The following is a 14040-nucleotide window of genomic DNA, read 5'->3' on the forward strand; positions in this document are numbered from 1 at the left end:
ATGGACAAAGGAGCCTGGCAGGCTACAATCCATGGGATCACAAAGAGTCAGACACGACTGAGAAACTGAGCTCATACACACAACTGGATACATGGTGGCAGCGTTCACTGAGAATAAAGACTGAGGAGTGTGTCTGGGGACAAAGGGCAACATTAAGCTTGGGTTACGTTATGTTCAGGGTGCTCCCTAGATGTTGCGTGCACGGGCAAGAAGGCTGTTGCAGGTGGGAGGAGTCTGGACTCAGGAGCAGCCTGATGTACTACACGTACTGGAGAACAGGTATGATCACCAGGGGAACATATCCAGGTAGGATGGGAGAGTGCCAAGGACTGAGTGTTGGGGCTGAGACTCCAAGAAGGTCAGGAGTGGCCAGCAGAGTTCAAGGGGAACTGGGAGAGCCTGTTGTACTGGAAGCCACGTTAACAAAGCATTTCAAGGAGCAGAGATCCACTGCTGGCGTCCCCAGAAGCATTGATGCTGTGAGTGATAGGAAGCCGGTGGTGATCTCAGTGCCAGTAGCCACCATCCTGTTTATCCCACAAGAATTCACCACATCTTTGTGAAAGTGTCCTTAGGAACGGGTAAAGGTTGTGATGATTGATGTCTTCTGAATTATGGACTATGCCGGTCTTTCATCTTTTAAAGTCTATTTTGTATTTATTTCCCTGCAAATAACTCTTAAAGACAAAAAGGGTGCAAAAACCCAAAAGCTATTCTGGTTGTTTTATTGATATTCCCTGGTTTGTATCTGGAGATTCTCCTATGTTATCGGTGCATGGTGGTACCTGGTGACCTGATAATAAGTAGTGATTTCATAGAAGGAGATATGGAGTTATGGCTTCCCAGATGTGGACACAGTGAGTACGGGGCCAGGGGGAGGTGCTTCAGGAAACAGTCCACCCCCTAAACCTGGTCTCCTTTGCTCACTGTGGTGTCTGGCATACCTTGGTGTCTGGCACGTGGGGACACTCGGGATGTGTATGTGGAGTCGGTTAACTTTGTGCGCGTGTGCTCAGTCATGTCCAACTCTTTGTGACCCCACGGACTGTAGCGTGCCAGGCTCCTCTTGGGATTTCCAAGGCAAGAAAACTGAAGTGGGCTGTCATTTCCTTCTCCAGGGGATTGTCCCAACCCAGGGATTAAACCCATGTCTCTTACGTTGGCAGACAGATTCTTTACCACTGCACCACTTGAATTAACTTTTGTTTGTTCAGTCATGAAGTCGTGTCCAGCTCTTTGCAACGCCATGGACTGCAGCATGCCAGGCTTCCCTGTCCTTCACTATCTCCTAGGACTTGCTCAAACTCATGTCCATCGAGTCGGTGATGCCATCCAGCCATCTCATCCTCTCTCGTCCCCTTCTCCTCCTGCCTTCAATCTTTCCCAGCATCAGGATCTTTTCCAGTGAGTCAGCTCTTTGCATCATATGGCCAGAGGATTGGAGCTTCAGCTTCAACATCAGTCCTTCCAGTGAATATTCAGGGTTTATTTCCTTTAGGATGGACTGGTTTGATTTTCTTGCTGTCCAAGGGACTCTCAAGAGTCTTCTCCAGTACCACAGTTTGAAAGCATCAATTCTTCCCATATCCTTAACAGGACCCAAAAGTTAAGGAACTCATGAGTGAAGCCACCCACACGGAAGAAACAGTCTGTGAATTTGCATAATTTCTCATTTTGTGTCTCCCACATTGTTGCTTCTGTACCTCTCAGGCTGTGCCCAAGACTAAAAAGACTGAGGATTAACAAGCCGTGTTTGTTACTGTCACAACCTTGGAGTTGCATGAGGAAGCTTCAGGTTGGCTTTCAGACTGAGCTAGCTTTTACCTCCAGGGCAGCTTCCCACATCTGAGTGGATTCTAGTATCCCGTGTCCCAGTGGAAGACTTAAATAAGTGTGGAAATGCATACAAGATGTAATGTTATTAGTCATTTAAACAGTCATATTAAGAAAAGATAGTCAATGACATTGCAAAGTATTTAATAAAAATGCTGGATAATATTTATTGGTTATATTAACACATACAGTAACACACTTATTTTTCAAAAATTATATGAGATAAGTACACTATTTTCCCAAGTTCACATAGCAACGCTAGGCAGTACTGTCTCTGATTATAGTCTCCTTTAATCTAACAAAACTGTATGCCTTAGGTAATGATCATGATCTTCTTTTAAAAATTATTCATACATATATGTATATGTCTGGAGGAGGGCGTGGCAACCCACTCCAGTATTCTTGCCTGGAGAATCCCATGGACAGAGGAGCCTGGCAGGCTACAGTCCATGGCGTTACACAGAGTTGGACACGACTGAATTGGCTTAGCACGCACGCGTGCACATGTGTGTGTATATCCAGTCTTCTCTAGATGCTGAGATTATGGGTGATTTAGGTGATTTTTATTTTCTTTCTTGTGCTTTCCAGTGTTTCTATACTGTAGATGGATAGGTTTTACAAGTAGTAGAGAAAAAATTAAGTAAATTTCTGTAGCACTAGATATGTCTAAATGGTAGGAGTCCACCTTCTACAGCCTTTGTGCCTCTGCACCTTCTGTTAGTGGGAGAGATGAAGAACAGCCTGTAGTCAGTTAGGTAAGGGAGAACCCTCTTGTTCTATAACTGGGCACTTGTGGGTGATTGGCTCAGGGCAGGGTGGATTTGATCTAAGAAGGTTTTTCCCCCTGCAGAAGTGTTCAGGATGACGTGAGCAAGCACCTCCTCTTCTTTGTCTGAGAGCCCTCTTCCCCAACCCGAGAGTCCGTGTCTGTGACCAGCTGCCCCCGCTAGTCCTCGGTCCCTGCGTGGCGGCCGTCCTGGGTTGCACCAGTTAAAGCAGCTGGGCTGCTGAGATTCCCTAGGAGGCTCTGTCCGCCCTGCCCCCTGTAGAGCTGGGCTCTTTCTTCTCTGCCTCTGTTGTTCCCTGTCAGTCATATGTCCCCGTGGCACCACCTTGAGCAGGTCTCTCCTACACACGTTTGCATTGCTTTTTCTTCCTTCTAGAAAGTGAGTTTGTCCAGAGGCAGGGGATCTGCTTGACTGGACGTTGCTGTACTTGCCAGGCATACAGAGCACTTTTCAGAGATGAATTGTCTTGGATGTAGTAAGTCCATGATTAGGCAAAAGAAGTCAAACTTGAAGGTATATGAACACGTTGAAAATAGATTGGCTAAATATTGAGAGTCTGCCTGCAATACAGGAGACCTGGGTTCGATTCCTGGGTTGGAAAGATACCCAGGAGTAGGAAATGGCAACCCATGCCAGTATTCTTGCCTGTAGAAAGCCATGGACAGAAGAACTCGGTGGGCTACAGTCCACGGGGTCACACAGAGTCAGACACAACTGAGAAACTAATACTTTCCCTTTTGAAGATTGAGAAGAGTTTTATGGCAAAGCAAAGAGGACATTCTCGAAGGATACAAATGTGTGCCTAATGCTTTGGTTGCCATGTGAATAACTTAGAAATGAACATCTTACTGTTGGAGGAAGTTTTTCTGTACTTACAAGTAGGAAACTGAATACAAAGGAATTGCTTCATTTAGGAACAAGTTACACTCCCACACTGTGGCTGCCAGAATAGCCTTTTTGGTTAAGTAAACCAGCCACTTCCTTTTAACTCATTTGCCTGGAGGAAAATATTCATTTTTCTCTCTCTTCTTCAAACAGCATCCTGGTGGGGAGGAAGTCTTAAGGGAACAAGCTGGAGGTGATGCCACTGAAAACTTTGAGGATGTTGGACACTCTACAGATGCTCGAGAATTGTCCAAAACATTCATCATTGGGGAGCTGCACCCGGTAAGTACATTTTGGGGGGGGGGCGGCCTTGTTTCTCTTTAAGGCTATGGCTTGACCTTACTCAAACCTTTAGACTTGCATATTACAAAGTGTAACAAGGAATAAAGCAAAAAGCAATTCCTCCTGACTTCAGAACACCATTTCATCAAAAAGTAAACTGACCAGAAACTTCTTTGCACTCCCTGGTTGCATTTTTCATGAGCACTCAGAACCCTCTCATCCAGGGACATGTCCTGGTGACAGTGCATCCCAGACTCTGAAGTCCCCTGAGCAGCGGATTTTAGAAGGTGGGGTGCTGGCCCAGAGCAGTGTTATTTTTAATTTTTTTTTTTTTGGACCAAAATATCTTTCTTAAGAAGCTCGCTTCTTTTTTTTTCTTTCTTTGTATTTATTTTTAAAAAATTTTAATAAATAAAAGTTTTAAAAAATAAAATAATGAAAAATTAAATTTTGAAAAATAAATATATAAAAAGAAACTCCTTTCTACTTTTGTTAGTTTGAGGATATTTTAATTCTAAAATGTGATTTAGAAATTTTTTAAAAGATCAGCTGTTAAATGAATAAACCCTGCCTCCTGTAAAACCCACACGCAGTCCTCATCCTTCTCACTCTACCTGAGACCTTTGAGAACATCTCCCTTGGTGCTAGTCCATGGACTGACTTTGGGGAAACAGAGGCTTATTTCAGCTTTTCTATAAACCCAGGGGTGTAATAGGAGTTGAGGCCCTTGTGGAGCATTTTGAACTGTGCACGTGTGGCTGCACTCACCCATCAGCCAGCGTTGCCAGGAACTTTGGAGATGTGCAGACCTGGAGTGTGGAGCAGGCAGCCGGGGACCCTGCACCTCCACGAGGGTGTGGATCTCCCCTCTGAGCTGGTGCCTGCCTATCTCCTCCCCCATCTCTGGACATGGTACCAGTGGCCCACCTGAAGGGGTGGAGGGGCTGCTAGAAGTGGGCCCCAACGAGGAAATAACACAGCAAGAAGCCTCGACCCCAGGGAGCACACCGAGAAACCCTATGAAAAACACCCCGTGAGGATGTGTGTTGTGTCTGGTTGCTGCTTCTCGTAATGGCCGCTGTTGAAGGAGGGTTGAAGCAGGCTCTCTGGGGAGGGCCTGGAGCTGTCTTAGAGTGGTTTCCATTGAGTGGGGAGGTGGGCTTTTCGGTACTTTGAGAAAGGCATCTTCATTTCCCAGCAAAGTTTATTCACCCACATGTTTTCATCTTTATCTTCATATTTTACCGAAGTGATGTAGTTTTATGGTAATCGGAGAGGCCTGCCCTTTAAATGTTCCCTCCTGTCCTTATTCTTTCCCTTCCGAAGCTTCTGGGGTTGGAGCAGGTGAGTTTTCAGGCTGTGGCTGTAGCGTGTTTGCCTCACCTGTAATCAGCCTTTGTTGTTGAGTTGCTAAGTGATGTCCAACCCTTTGTGACCCTGTGGACTTGCAGCCCGCCAGGCTCCTCTGTCCATGGGATTTCCAGGCAGGAATACTGGAGCGGGCTGCAATTTCCTTCCCAGGGTGTCTTTCCGACCCAGGGATCAAATCTTCATCTCTTGCATTGGCAGGCGGGTTCTTTACCACTGAGCCAATCACCCTTTTAATGCACTTTATTTTAGATGGAAGTTTGAGTAGATTATGACCCTACAATTGAGAGACTGCAGGAATTCACTGAGTATACCACACAGATTGCACACCCATACACGTATATACACACAACTGAAAGGCAGTTTCAGAGGAAAGAAAGGAAAAATCTAATTAGATCTCAGCTGCTCCCTGAATTACAGATCAGAATCTGAGTCTAATAAATGTATATACAGATCAGCATATAAATATGACTATCAAAAACACTATTTTAAATTTTGGAACTCTAGATCACAATACGTCTCAGCACTTTAAATTGTTGCAGTCGGATGGATCAAACTGGGTATTTAATAACTTGGGTAGAACCTAAAATGCTAATTATTGAATAGCAGTGTTTTAAATGTCAGTAAAAGCGAACACTTCAGAAATGGTAATTTTGTAGATGTTTTTCCATTCGTAATGGGCTTTGTTTTTTTATTGCAGGATGACAGATCAAAGATAACCAAGCCTTCGGTATGTGTGACCATCTCTGGTATCTCGGTGGCTACATTATCTTCATTGTATTTCATACCTGTCAAACTGGAGGGCAAAGGTCATTTACTTACCTGAGACCAGCACAGGTCTTTCTAAGTTAGATGAATATGTACCCTGTTGGCTCCAGCAAAATTTTTTGTCTGTTTAGATCCATCAGTATATTTTATTAGGATAGCTTTATGTTCTCCTCATAAGATTGTCAATACTTAAAATAACATTTCCATCATCATTATCAGCAGATAACTTTTGAAGGGCTACTTCTACTTTTTATTTACATAAGTAGCATTGTGCTTCTGAACTGAAACATTTGACAAGTCTTCTTTTCAGAGAACTTAAAATCTCAGTAGAGTCTTCATACTTAAACCTTTAAGGTGTCTGTCAATGTCTTCTTCATCTCCACATCTCTGGGACATAGTAGGTGTTCAATAAATATTTACTGGTTGAATTGAATGCTAATTAAATAACTTTTTGATGCATTTTTCCTTAGGAAAGGAAATAATTCCAGTGATGTTCCTTTTATGCCCAGGCTCACCCGCCTTCTCTCTGAACTGATCAGCTCATTTATATGACCTAGTGCCTTCTTTGAGGCTCCCTTTTGGACTGCTGAAATTCTCTGGTGCTTCAAGTCTTTTGCTTTTTCTTCAAAGTCTGTCAGGGAATAAGTGTAATTTCTCCTGTTAGGTGTTCAGTATGTTATCTTGGCACATATCGTTCAGCTATAGTAAAATGAGGATTTGATAAGGCTCATCACCTGAGCTTAGAACTGATATAGAGCCAACCGTGTCCTGAACCACGATTCCTGCCAGCAGAAAGCACCAGTCAGAGCTAAGGTCTCCCACACAATCGCTTTACTCCCGAGAGACGCACTCTTTCCTCCTCTAGAACATACATGGCTTTGCTTACTGCAGAGCAGAAGTGGGGGAGTGCGGGGCTGGAACTTGCTGGTTTTCAAGGCCAGAAGCAAACACATGGACACTTTTCTAGGTGTATCTTTCTTGTGCTTGTAGCTTACTAGGAGAAGAGAGTTCTTTGTTGTGTCTGTATAACTATCCATCTGTTTCCAGGCTGATAAACATACACTGTGGTCTGAATTTTTGAAATGCTGCCTGCTTAAACTGAATTGTGAAATAAGATGTACCAACAAGTATTAGCTTGAACCCTCCAGAGGGAAACAGATTGAGTTACCAAGTTAAGCTATTTGTGTTAATAAATACAGAGACAGTGCAGTTTTAAGTGAGCAAATCCAGATCTATCAATTTGACATGGAGGGTATCAGTAATGGCAGTACCTACTGATAGGTTTCTATGGTTGCCGTCTTAAAACCTTTGCTATGTAAGTGAGTTGATTTGATTCTCAAGGTATCATAGGGGAGCTCCTGGACCTACCAGAATGTAAAGAATGAAATTCCACCTGTTCCAAGCTTTGACTTTGTTCAAGGTCACACACTGTAGAACCACTGCTAGCACCATTTAAGGCATAGTGCTCGTGAGTCTCTCAAGCCTCTGTAGGCTCCGACCTTTGCATAAAAGGCATCACTCCATCAGCAGTATCTTTAGGGAAGCCTTCCAGTGAAGGAATGGGCTTAGTCAGATGAACTTATAAATGACTTGGATGAGCTTTGCATGAGAGCTTATCACGTGTTGATTTCATCACTCCCCTTTTCCTACCTGAAGCTGAACCCCTCAAGTTCACTGTGTGAACAGGAGGCACAGCCTGTAATAAAGACCGCAGGCTTTCCCCCATCTTCCTTGACAGATTAGTCAGTTCCATACTAAAACCCAACTGGGGCCCAATGCTAAGTGGTGACTCAGACTTGTCTTAATGCTGAAGCATCCCTGGGTTATTATCTAACAGATAATAAGCCATCAAAAAGTGCGTATTGTCTTTTACAGTGCAGCTCTCTGGAGGATCTTTGTTGTTGCTGGTGGTCACCACACCCGAGTAGTGCATTCCACTCATGGTAGCAACGAAGGTGGAGGAAGGCAGGCCAGCGAGTTTCCATGCAGAGTTGTTAGCACGTTTGGTGCAGTGCATGTGCTGGGCGTGACAGAATAACCTCTGTTCACTGTTTCAGGCTTAGCTTTCTAGTGTGCCAATAACACTTCACCTTAAATGGACTATTGCATTTGTTTCAGAACTGATTACGTCTTTGTATGTCTCTAATAGCTAAATAATATTTTCACATTGTCCAGTTACCTCTTGTAATCCTTGTTCATTTTATTTGCCTATACAAAATGTGAAAACTAATCTTGCAGTAGTTATGAATACTTTTGTAGTCTCTTGAGATTTAATGTTGTTTCAAAAGATAATGACTGTGAAGTTTTCTATTTGAATGACTGTGTTTTTCCCTCCTCCTGTGTCAGGAATCTTAAAGGCCATGTCTCCAGGTTGGTGGGTGTCATAACTGCTTTGCCTGATTTTCCCCTGGAAGGTTTCTGCCTTTTTACGGGAATGTCTTTAATGCGCTTTGCTGTGTGTAGCATTGCCTTGCTGCAGATCAGTGAATGTTCGCTAATGCTTTTTTATTTGTGCTTTGGGAAACTACAGCTGCATTATTTCCGTCTACCCTCCTGTGAGGCACTAATGCTTTGCTGGTGTGGAGCTTCAGGAGTGCTTCTTAACAACTTTTCAAGCCCGAAAAAGCTTACATCCTACTTGGCCTTGGTTACCCCATTGTTTGGGGCAGACTGTGTCTTCCCAGAGCCATCTGCAGCTCATTTTCATGGTACTGATAGGAAGGACCTCTCTCAGAAGGTGTTGGAGGGTAAACCAGGAGGCAGCTGTGAATGCCCCTGGCATCTGAGGATTTCTTGGTGGGTGAGGGTGTGATGTCAGCCTGCGAGGCCGCCAGTTTTTTTTTGTGTTTTTTTTTTTTTAAAAAAAACCTGCCAGAGTTAAAGAAGACCAGGAAAGGTGGTCCAGACTGTTACAATTTAAATGCCACTTCTTTTTTTTTTTTTGACACTTTTTTAATATAATCTGGGTAAGCTTTTACTTCTATGAGATTTGATGAAATAACTGATGTTTTATTGAACATTTCATTCCTGCTTTTGAAGAATGAAACTGGTCTCCTTAAAGATAATGATACATTTTTTGTATGTATAAGTGATACCTGTGTTCAGTTTCTACATTAAGCATTTAAATGTCTGTCAGGTACAGAATTAGGTAGCCTATTAATTTTTAACATTTTCTTGCAAATTTTTGAGGTTATGTTCATAAGTAATTTAAATAGAGACCCTTCTTAAATTTTTTTTTCTTCAGAAAAAATGGTGAGTTTGGGTGTATTAGTGAAGATTATGATGTCAGTTTCCCTTCAGACTTTTTTTTTGAAGAATGCATTGAATAAGACTAATGAATTGAACAAACTGTTATGATCTTATTTTAAAGCAGGTTATAGTCAATTGAATGAACGTTCAGATATTCCCTTTAACTTACCTTTTCTTGTGTTTCAGGAAAGTATTATTACTACCATTGATTCAAATCCCAGGTATGTGATAGTTTTCTTTAAAAGTATGACCGATCAGAAGGCTCCTAGAATCAGAGTTGGGCTAGAGGGTCTCTCCCCACACTTGAGGCATCTCTGTTGCTTGAGCTCCCGCCATGCTCCTCTCTGTGGACAGGTCGGGGTCCTTTCCACTTAGCACCCAGACTGCCCAGGGCCTTCCTTCCTAAACTGTCAGATGGCTCAGACATTTCAGACAACCCCACGTCTCACCCTGCTGCCATACCTCCCTGGAGGAGCAGAGCAAACGGAGGCTCCTTCTCCCCTCTGTGGGCTGGACAACCTTTCTATTTAGGCGAACATTCCATATCCTTCCTCATTTGATATGTGGCCAGTTTCTTAAATTGTCATGATTATATCTCCCTAAGCATGGTTCGGTTTTCCCCTTGTCCCTTTTCTAGTCTGTCCTGAAATTGAACCCAGTGATCCAAGTAATAGCTTGAGTCACTTGTTCTAGGCATTTGATTTCTTCATATAGTTTAAGATCATATTGATAGCTCCCAGGTGGCCTAGTGGTAAAGAATCTGCCTCCCAAAGAAGGAGATTCAGGTTCGATCCCTGGGTCGGTAAGATCCCCTGGAGGAGGAAATGGTAACCCACTGCAGTATTCTTGCCTGGGAAATCCCATGGGCAGAGGAGTCTGGTGGGCTGCAGTCCACGGGGTTGCAGAGTCAGATGCGACCTAGCATGCACAAGATCATCCTGACGTTTTTGGCTGTTCTACCATCCTGACTTATGGACTGCCATCAAATACAATTTTTTGGACCCAAGCTCGAAGCCACACACTCCTGCCTGTTATATTCTGCCCTAAGTTTGCTGCCCCCAGGCTGCTCATATTCTGGTACATTCCCCGCAGTATTTCCTCTTGCTTTACCCTGAAATGTCCGTCTCCTCCTAAATGGAAACTGAAAACCTACCAAATTACACTCGTAATCCTTTTGCAATTTAAATCTTGATTTAGAACTTGCTATTTGTGAAGAGTATTAAAGGACAGGAAGTTTATGACAGAAACCGTCACGTGTGTGTCAGCTGTTACCTGCTCTTTCTCCGGATTCTAAAAGTTCATATCTGTATTAATGATCTTTCCAGCCCTGCCCCTGATTAATCTGTCATTTATAGTAGATCAATGTATTGGGACTGAACAGTATATAAATTAGGATTTTTGTGAATTCACATCTATGGACTGCAGATTCAGTCATTTGGGCATGCTGTTTCCTAACACATTAAACCTACTGCACACAAGTGGCAATTAGATTTTCTAACCAGAATCACAGAATGTTGAGCTGCGGTGCTGGTAGCAACCTTAGTAACCGTGTGCTTCACATCCCTTAGCTTTGCAGCTCAGGGCACACAATTTGCCCTTGGCTGTGGAGCCTGCTGATGGCTTTCTTTAAATGAGAAACCTGCTCTTCTGCTTCACAGTTCAGTGCCATTGTTAACTTACGGGCGTATCTAGATCAATACCTGTTTACTTTTCTGAACTTGTGATATGAAACCCAGAATTGATGTCCTTTGGATAAGTCACTAGTCCTTGGTGGCATCTGTTGAGGGAGTGATTCATAGCTGTTTGTGTAAAATTATAGAAATAGATCTAAGTGGCACTGTAAGGGCATTCAGTTTCTTATAAGGCTGGAGGGGTGGAGCCGTTGTCCTGGTATACCAGGACATGTGTTATACCAGGACATATGTTGTACTCACTTCCCTTTTAGCAATTTAGAGTGAGCTTTTCATCCAGAAAGGTTAGAGGGGTAATAGAACACTCCATGGTGACTGTCATGGTAAGGAGACGGAGCAGAGTTTTGAGTCTCCTGCATGGAACATCACGCAAGCGTCATTGCTCTTTCTTTCCAGCTGGTGGACCAACTGGCTGATCCCAGCTATCTCAGCGCTGTTTGTAGCCCTGATATATCACCTCTACACTTCGGAGAACTAAACACATTCTCAGAAGCCAATGGAAGAAAAGACTGCTTTGATCCAGGGAGAAAGAAGCCACCACTCTTAACTTCAACTGACAAACCCTTCACCTGAAAATAATCTGAATACACCTATTTTCCTTTCCTCCTACATTAGACACAAAACAAACCATAACTGTTCCATTCTTTGGACTATTGAACTTCTAAAGTGTGCCTTCTTATTCACCAACTTTGTTTTGCTGTTCCATCACTACATCATTTGCTTATTGTGGACATGATCTTTTAAAACATACCACCATGCTGAGCTGTCTGTTGGGTATATGATTGTCTTTAATGTTTAGAATCTGATTACTTGGCGGTCGTTTAATGCACTCATCTTTCAGACCCAAGTTGTCTGAGGTAAGGAGGGGTGTCCTTGGGTCGTTTCTTGTGCTGCTTCATCTAATTGAATCATCAGATTTTGCATGTTTCTAGTGTTGTTTTTTTTTTTTAAGAAGGCCCAGAAATAATAGCTTAAAGATTTCTAATAATTGTTCTACAAAAAAACAGTCAGATAGATGATAAAAAGAGAAAGTGGCCTCCAAGACCTAGAAAAGATACTCTATCTCGTCTTTGATTAAAAACACCAGCAATGTCAACAAGAAGCCTAAGAACCATGAGAGAACATTGCCGCTGGCCCATCTCTGAGCTTAAACAGTTTGCACAAAGGTTTTGATTGCACAGAGATTCTCAGCTAACAGTTTCTCAGGTTATACAGACTCTCCTTCGGAAGTGAAAACTGCTTTTCTGCCCCCATAATGAAATCTTGATTCCCGAGTCTGGGTTTTTTTTGGGGGGGGGCGGGGGGAGGCGGGGGGCGGGAATCTAATCAGCATTTATAGAATATTTTCTTCTACTACATCAAAATACACATTTTTAAGCTCAGACGAAAGTTTGATTGAGGTAGACAACATTATGGGTCACAATTCAAAGAGAAGAAATCCTACAAAGCATTTTCTCAGACTGCAAATCAATGAAGCTAGGCAGTAATGGAAAAAAGAAAAAAAGCTGGAAATATCAAAATATTTGCAGGTGGAACTACACACTGCCAAATAGCATGTGGGTCAAAGAGGTCCCAGACAATTTTTAAAATGTCTTGAACTAGTGATTCACTAATTTGTACAAACACACATGAGATTATGGGACATTCGGAGTCTTGATTTTTGAAGAAATTTAGCTCTAGTGACAGGCCCGAGGGAACTCTGGTGTGACTCTGATTCAACCATCCCATTCTTGTTTATTCTCTACCCTGTGCTTTTTTTTCCCCTCTCAAAAAACTTGAGAGATGAATTTATAGACTCGAAATACATCATAGTTAGCGATGATTGTCCGTTGGCGTGCTAGCCGACTGACGAGCCACGGCATTCATCAGAAATATCTAAAGCACATTAAAGACGTTGTTTAAATTTCAGAACATACATAGATTTTTATAATCAACGACATGTACCACCCTCTGCCTCTTTTGTGACTGGAGGTTAGAGTGAGTGTTGGAGGGCGGTGGGGGAGGTGTCTGTATCACATGGGAAAATGCCTGGCAGAGGACTCCTTTGTTCAGATTTTAATAAACATATTCCTGGAACAAAACTCATGCCTCTCGTGATGGACTTGAAGCGCCCGCCTCCCTCTGCATGTTGGTACATCCACAGACAAGTCAGCAGGCTCTGCTGTAACGTGCCGTCATTACTGTATAGTCATGAATAGGTCAGCTAAATAAAAGTAACCGTGGACCTTCACCCTGCTTTTTGATGCTACCTATCAAGGGTTTCCATGTCGAGTCCCCCAGTTCTTCCTCTGGGATAGTGGAGCAGTTGGTTCACGGCTCCGGATGTGGTTTTCAGCATGATCACGAATGGTGTGTCTGGAAATAAACAGTATAACCAAAGCGATTGAGGCAGGACCCCCATCCCCGGCCCCCAGCCCCATAGCTGGTTCCTGTGAAGCTTGAAATGACCACCAAACTCACACTCCAGTGAATTATTTGTATGTCCCTCATCTGGATCACTTAGAGAGAAGCTTGCTTTAAATTAGGATGAGGATGAGATACTTGGAATGGGAAATTTGGGCAGAGTGACTGTGATTGCAGTATTTACAGTTAAAAGCCGTGTCCTGTCCGTGTGCAGAATCTGTGAAGCTGGGTCGCCCCAGCCTCTAGACGCCTCTTTCTGCTCTGCCCTGGCTGCTGTGTCTTCACTGTCACCTTATCTGGAAGCCCAGTTTGGTTTGGCTCCATATCAGGGTGGGGAGCTCTGGGACTGGGGGTAGTCCACAGTCGCCCTTAGAGATCAGGGTCCACTCCTGTGCCACCAGCATTAGCAAAGACAAGCTTTCATATCACCCCTGCCCTCTGCGAGCCTGATCACAGCCCTAGGAGGAGTGGGCATGGAAGAGAAGACGTGATGGCAGGCATCGGGCTGGATTTCTCCGTCTGCTGTGTCCAGCTGCCACAAGGGTGGACTGACTTGGGGGGAGGGCAACCGGAGAGGAAGCTGTTTTATGCAGGAAGCCTGGCCTCAATCTCTAGAAACTGTAGAAAGCGATTCAAGGGATTCCCATGGTGACTGGAGGAGGGGCGGGGGGCTCACCTGGAGGCATGTTTTGTAATCAACAGTTGTTTGAGAACCTGAAAGATCTCGCAGTCATTCTCTAAATTCTAAAACATAAATCACAGTCTTAATTTGT

At 43.5% G+C, this 14040-nt stretch overlaps 1 protein-coding gene across 1 annotated transcript in view; it reads left to right on the plus strand.

The window, feature by feature from the left end:
• The window catches only part of CYB5A (cytochrome b5 type A), a 33660-nt gene extending 20715 nt beyond the window's left edge, over positions 1 to 12945 (plus strand). The window contains exons 2-5 of the mRNA XM_005904308.3: positions 3660 to 3788; positions 5857 to 5886; positions 9360 to 9394; positions 11261 to 12945. Of these exons, the coding sequence (XP_005904370.1) occupies positions 3660 to 3788; positions 5857 to 5886; positions 9360 to 9394; positions 11261 to 11342 (276 nt within the window). The 3' untranslated portion in view covers positions 11343 to 12945. The remainder of the gene's footprint in view (positions 1 to 3659; positions 3789 to 5856; positions 5887 to 9359; positions 9395 to 11260) is intronic.
• Positions 12946 to 14040: the final 1095 nt, after the last annotated feature.

Source organism: Bos mutus, chromosome 24 (genome assembly GCF_027580195.1).
Source record: "Bos mutus isolate GX-2022 chromosome 24, NWIPB_WYAK_1.1, whole genome shotgun sequence".
Lineage (NCBI taxonomy): Eukaryota > Metazoa > Chordata > Mammalia > Artiodactyla > Bovidae > Bos > Bos mutus.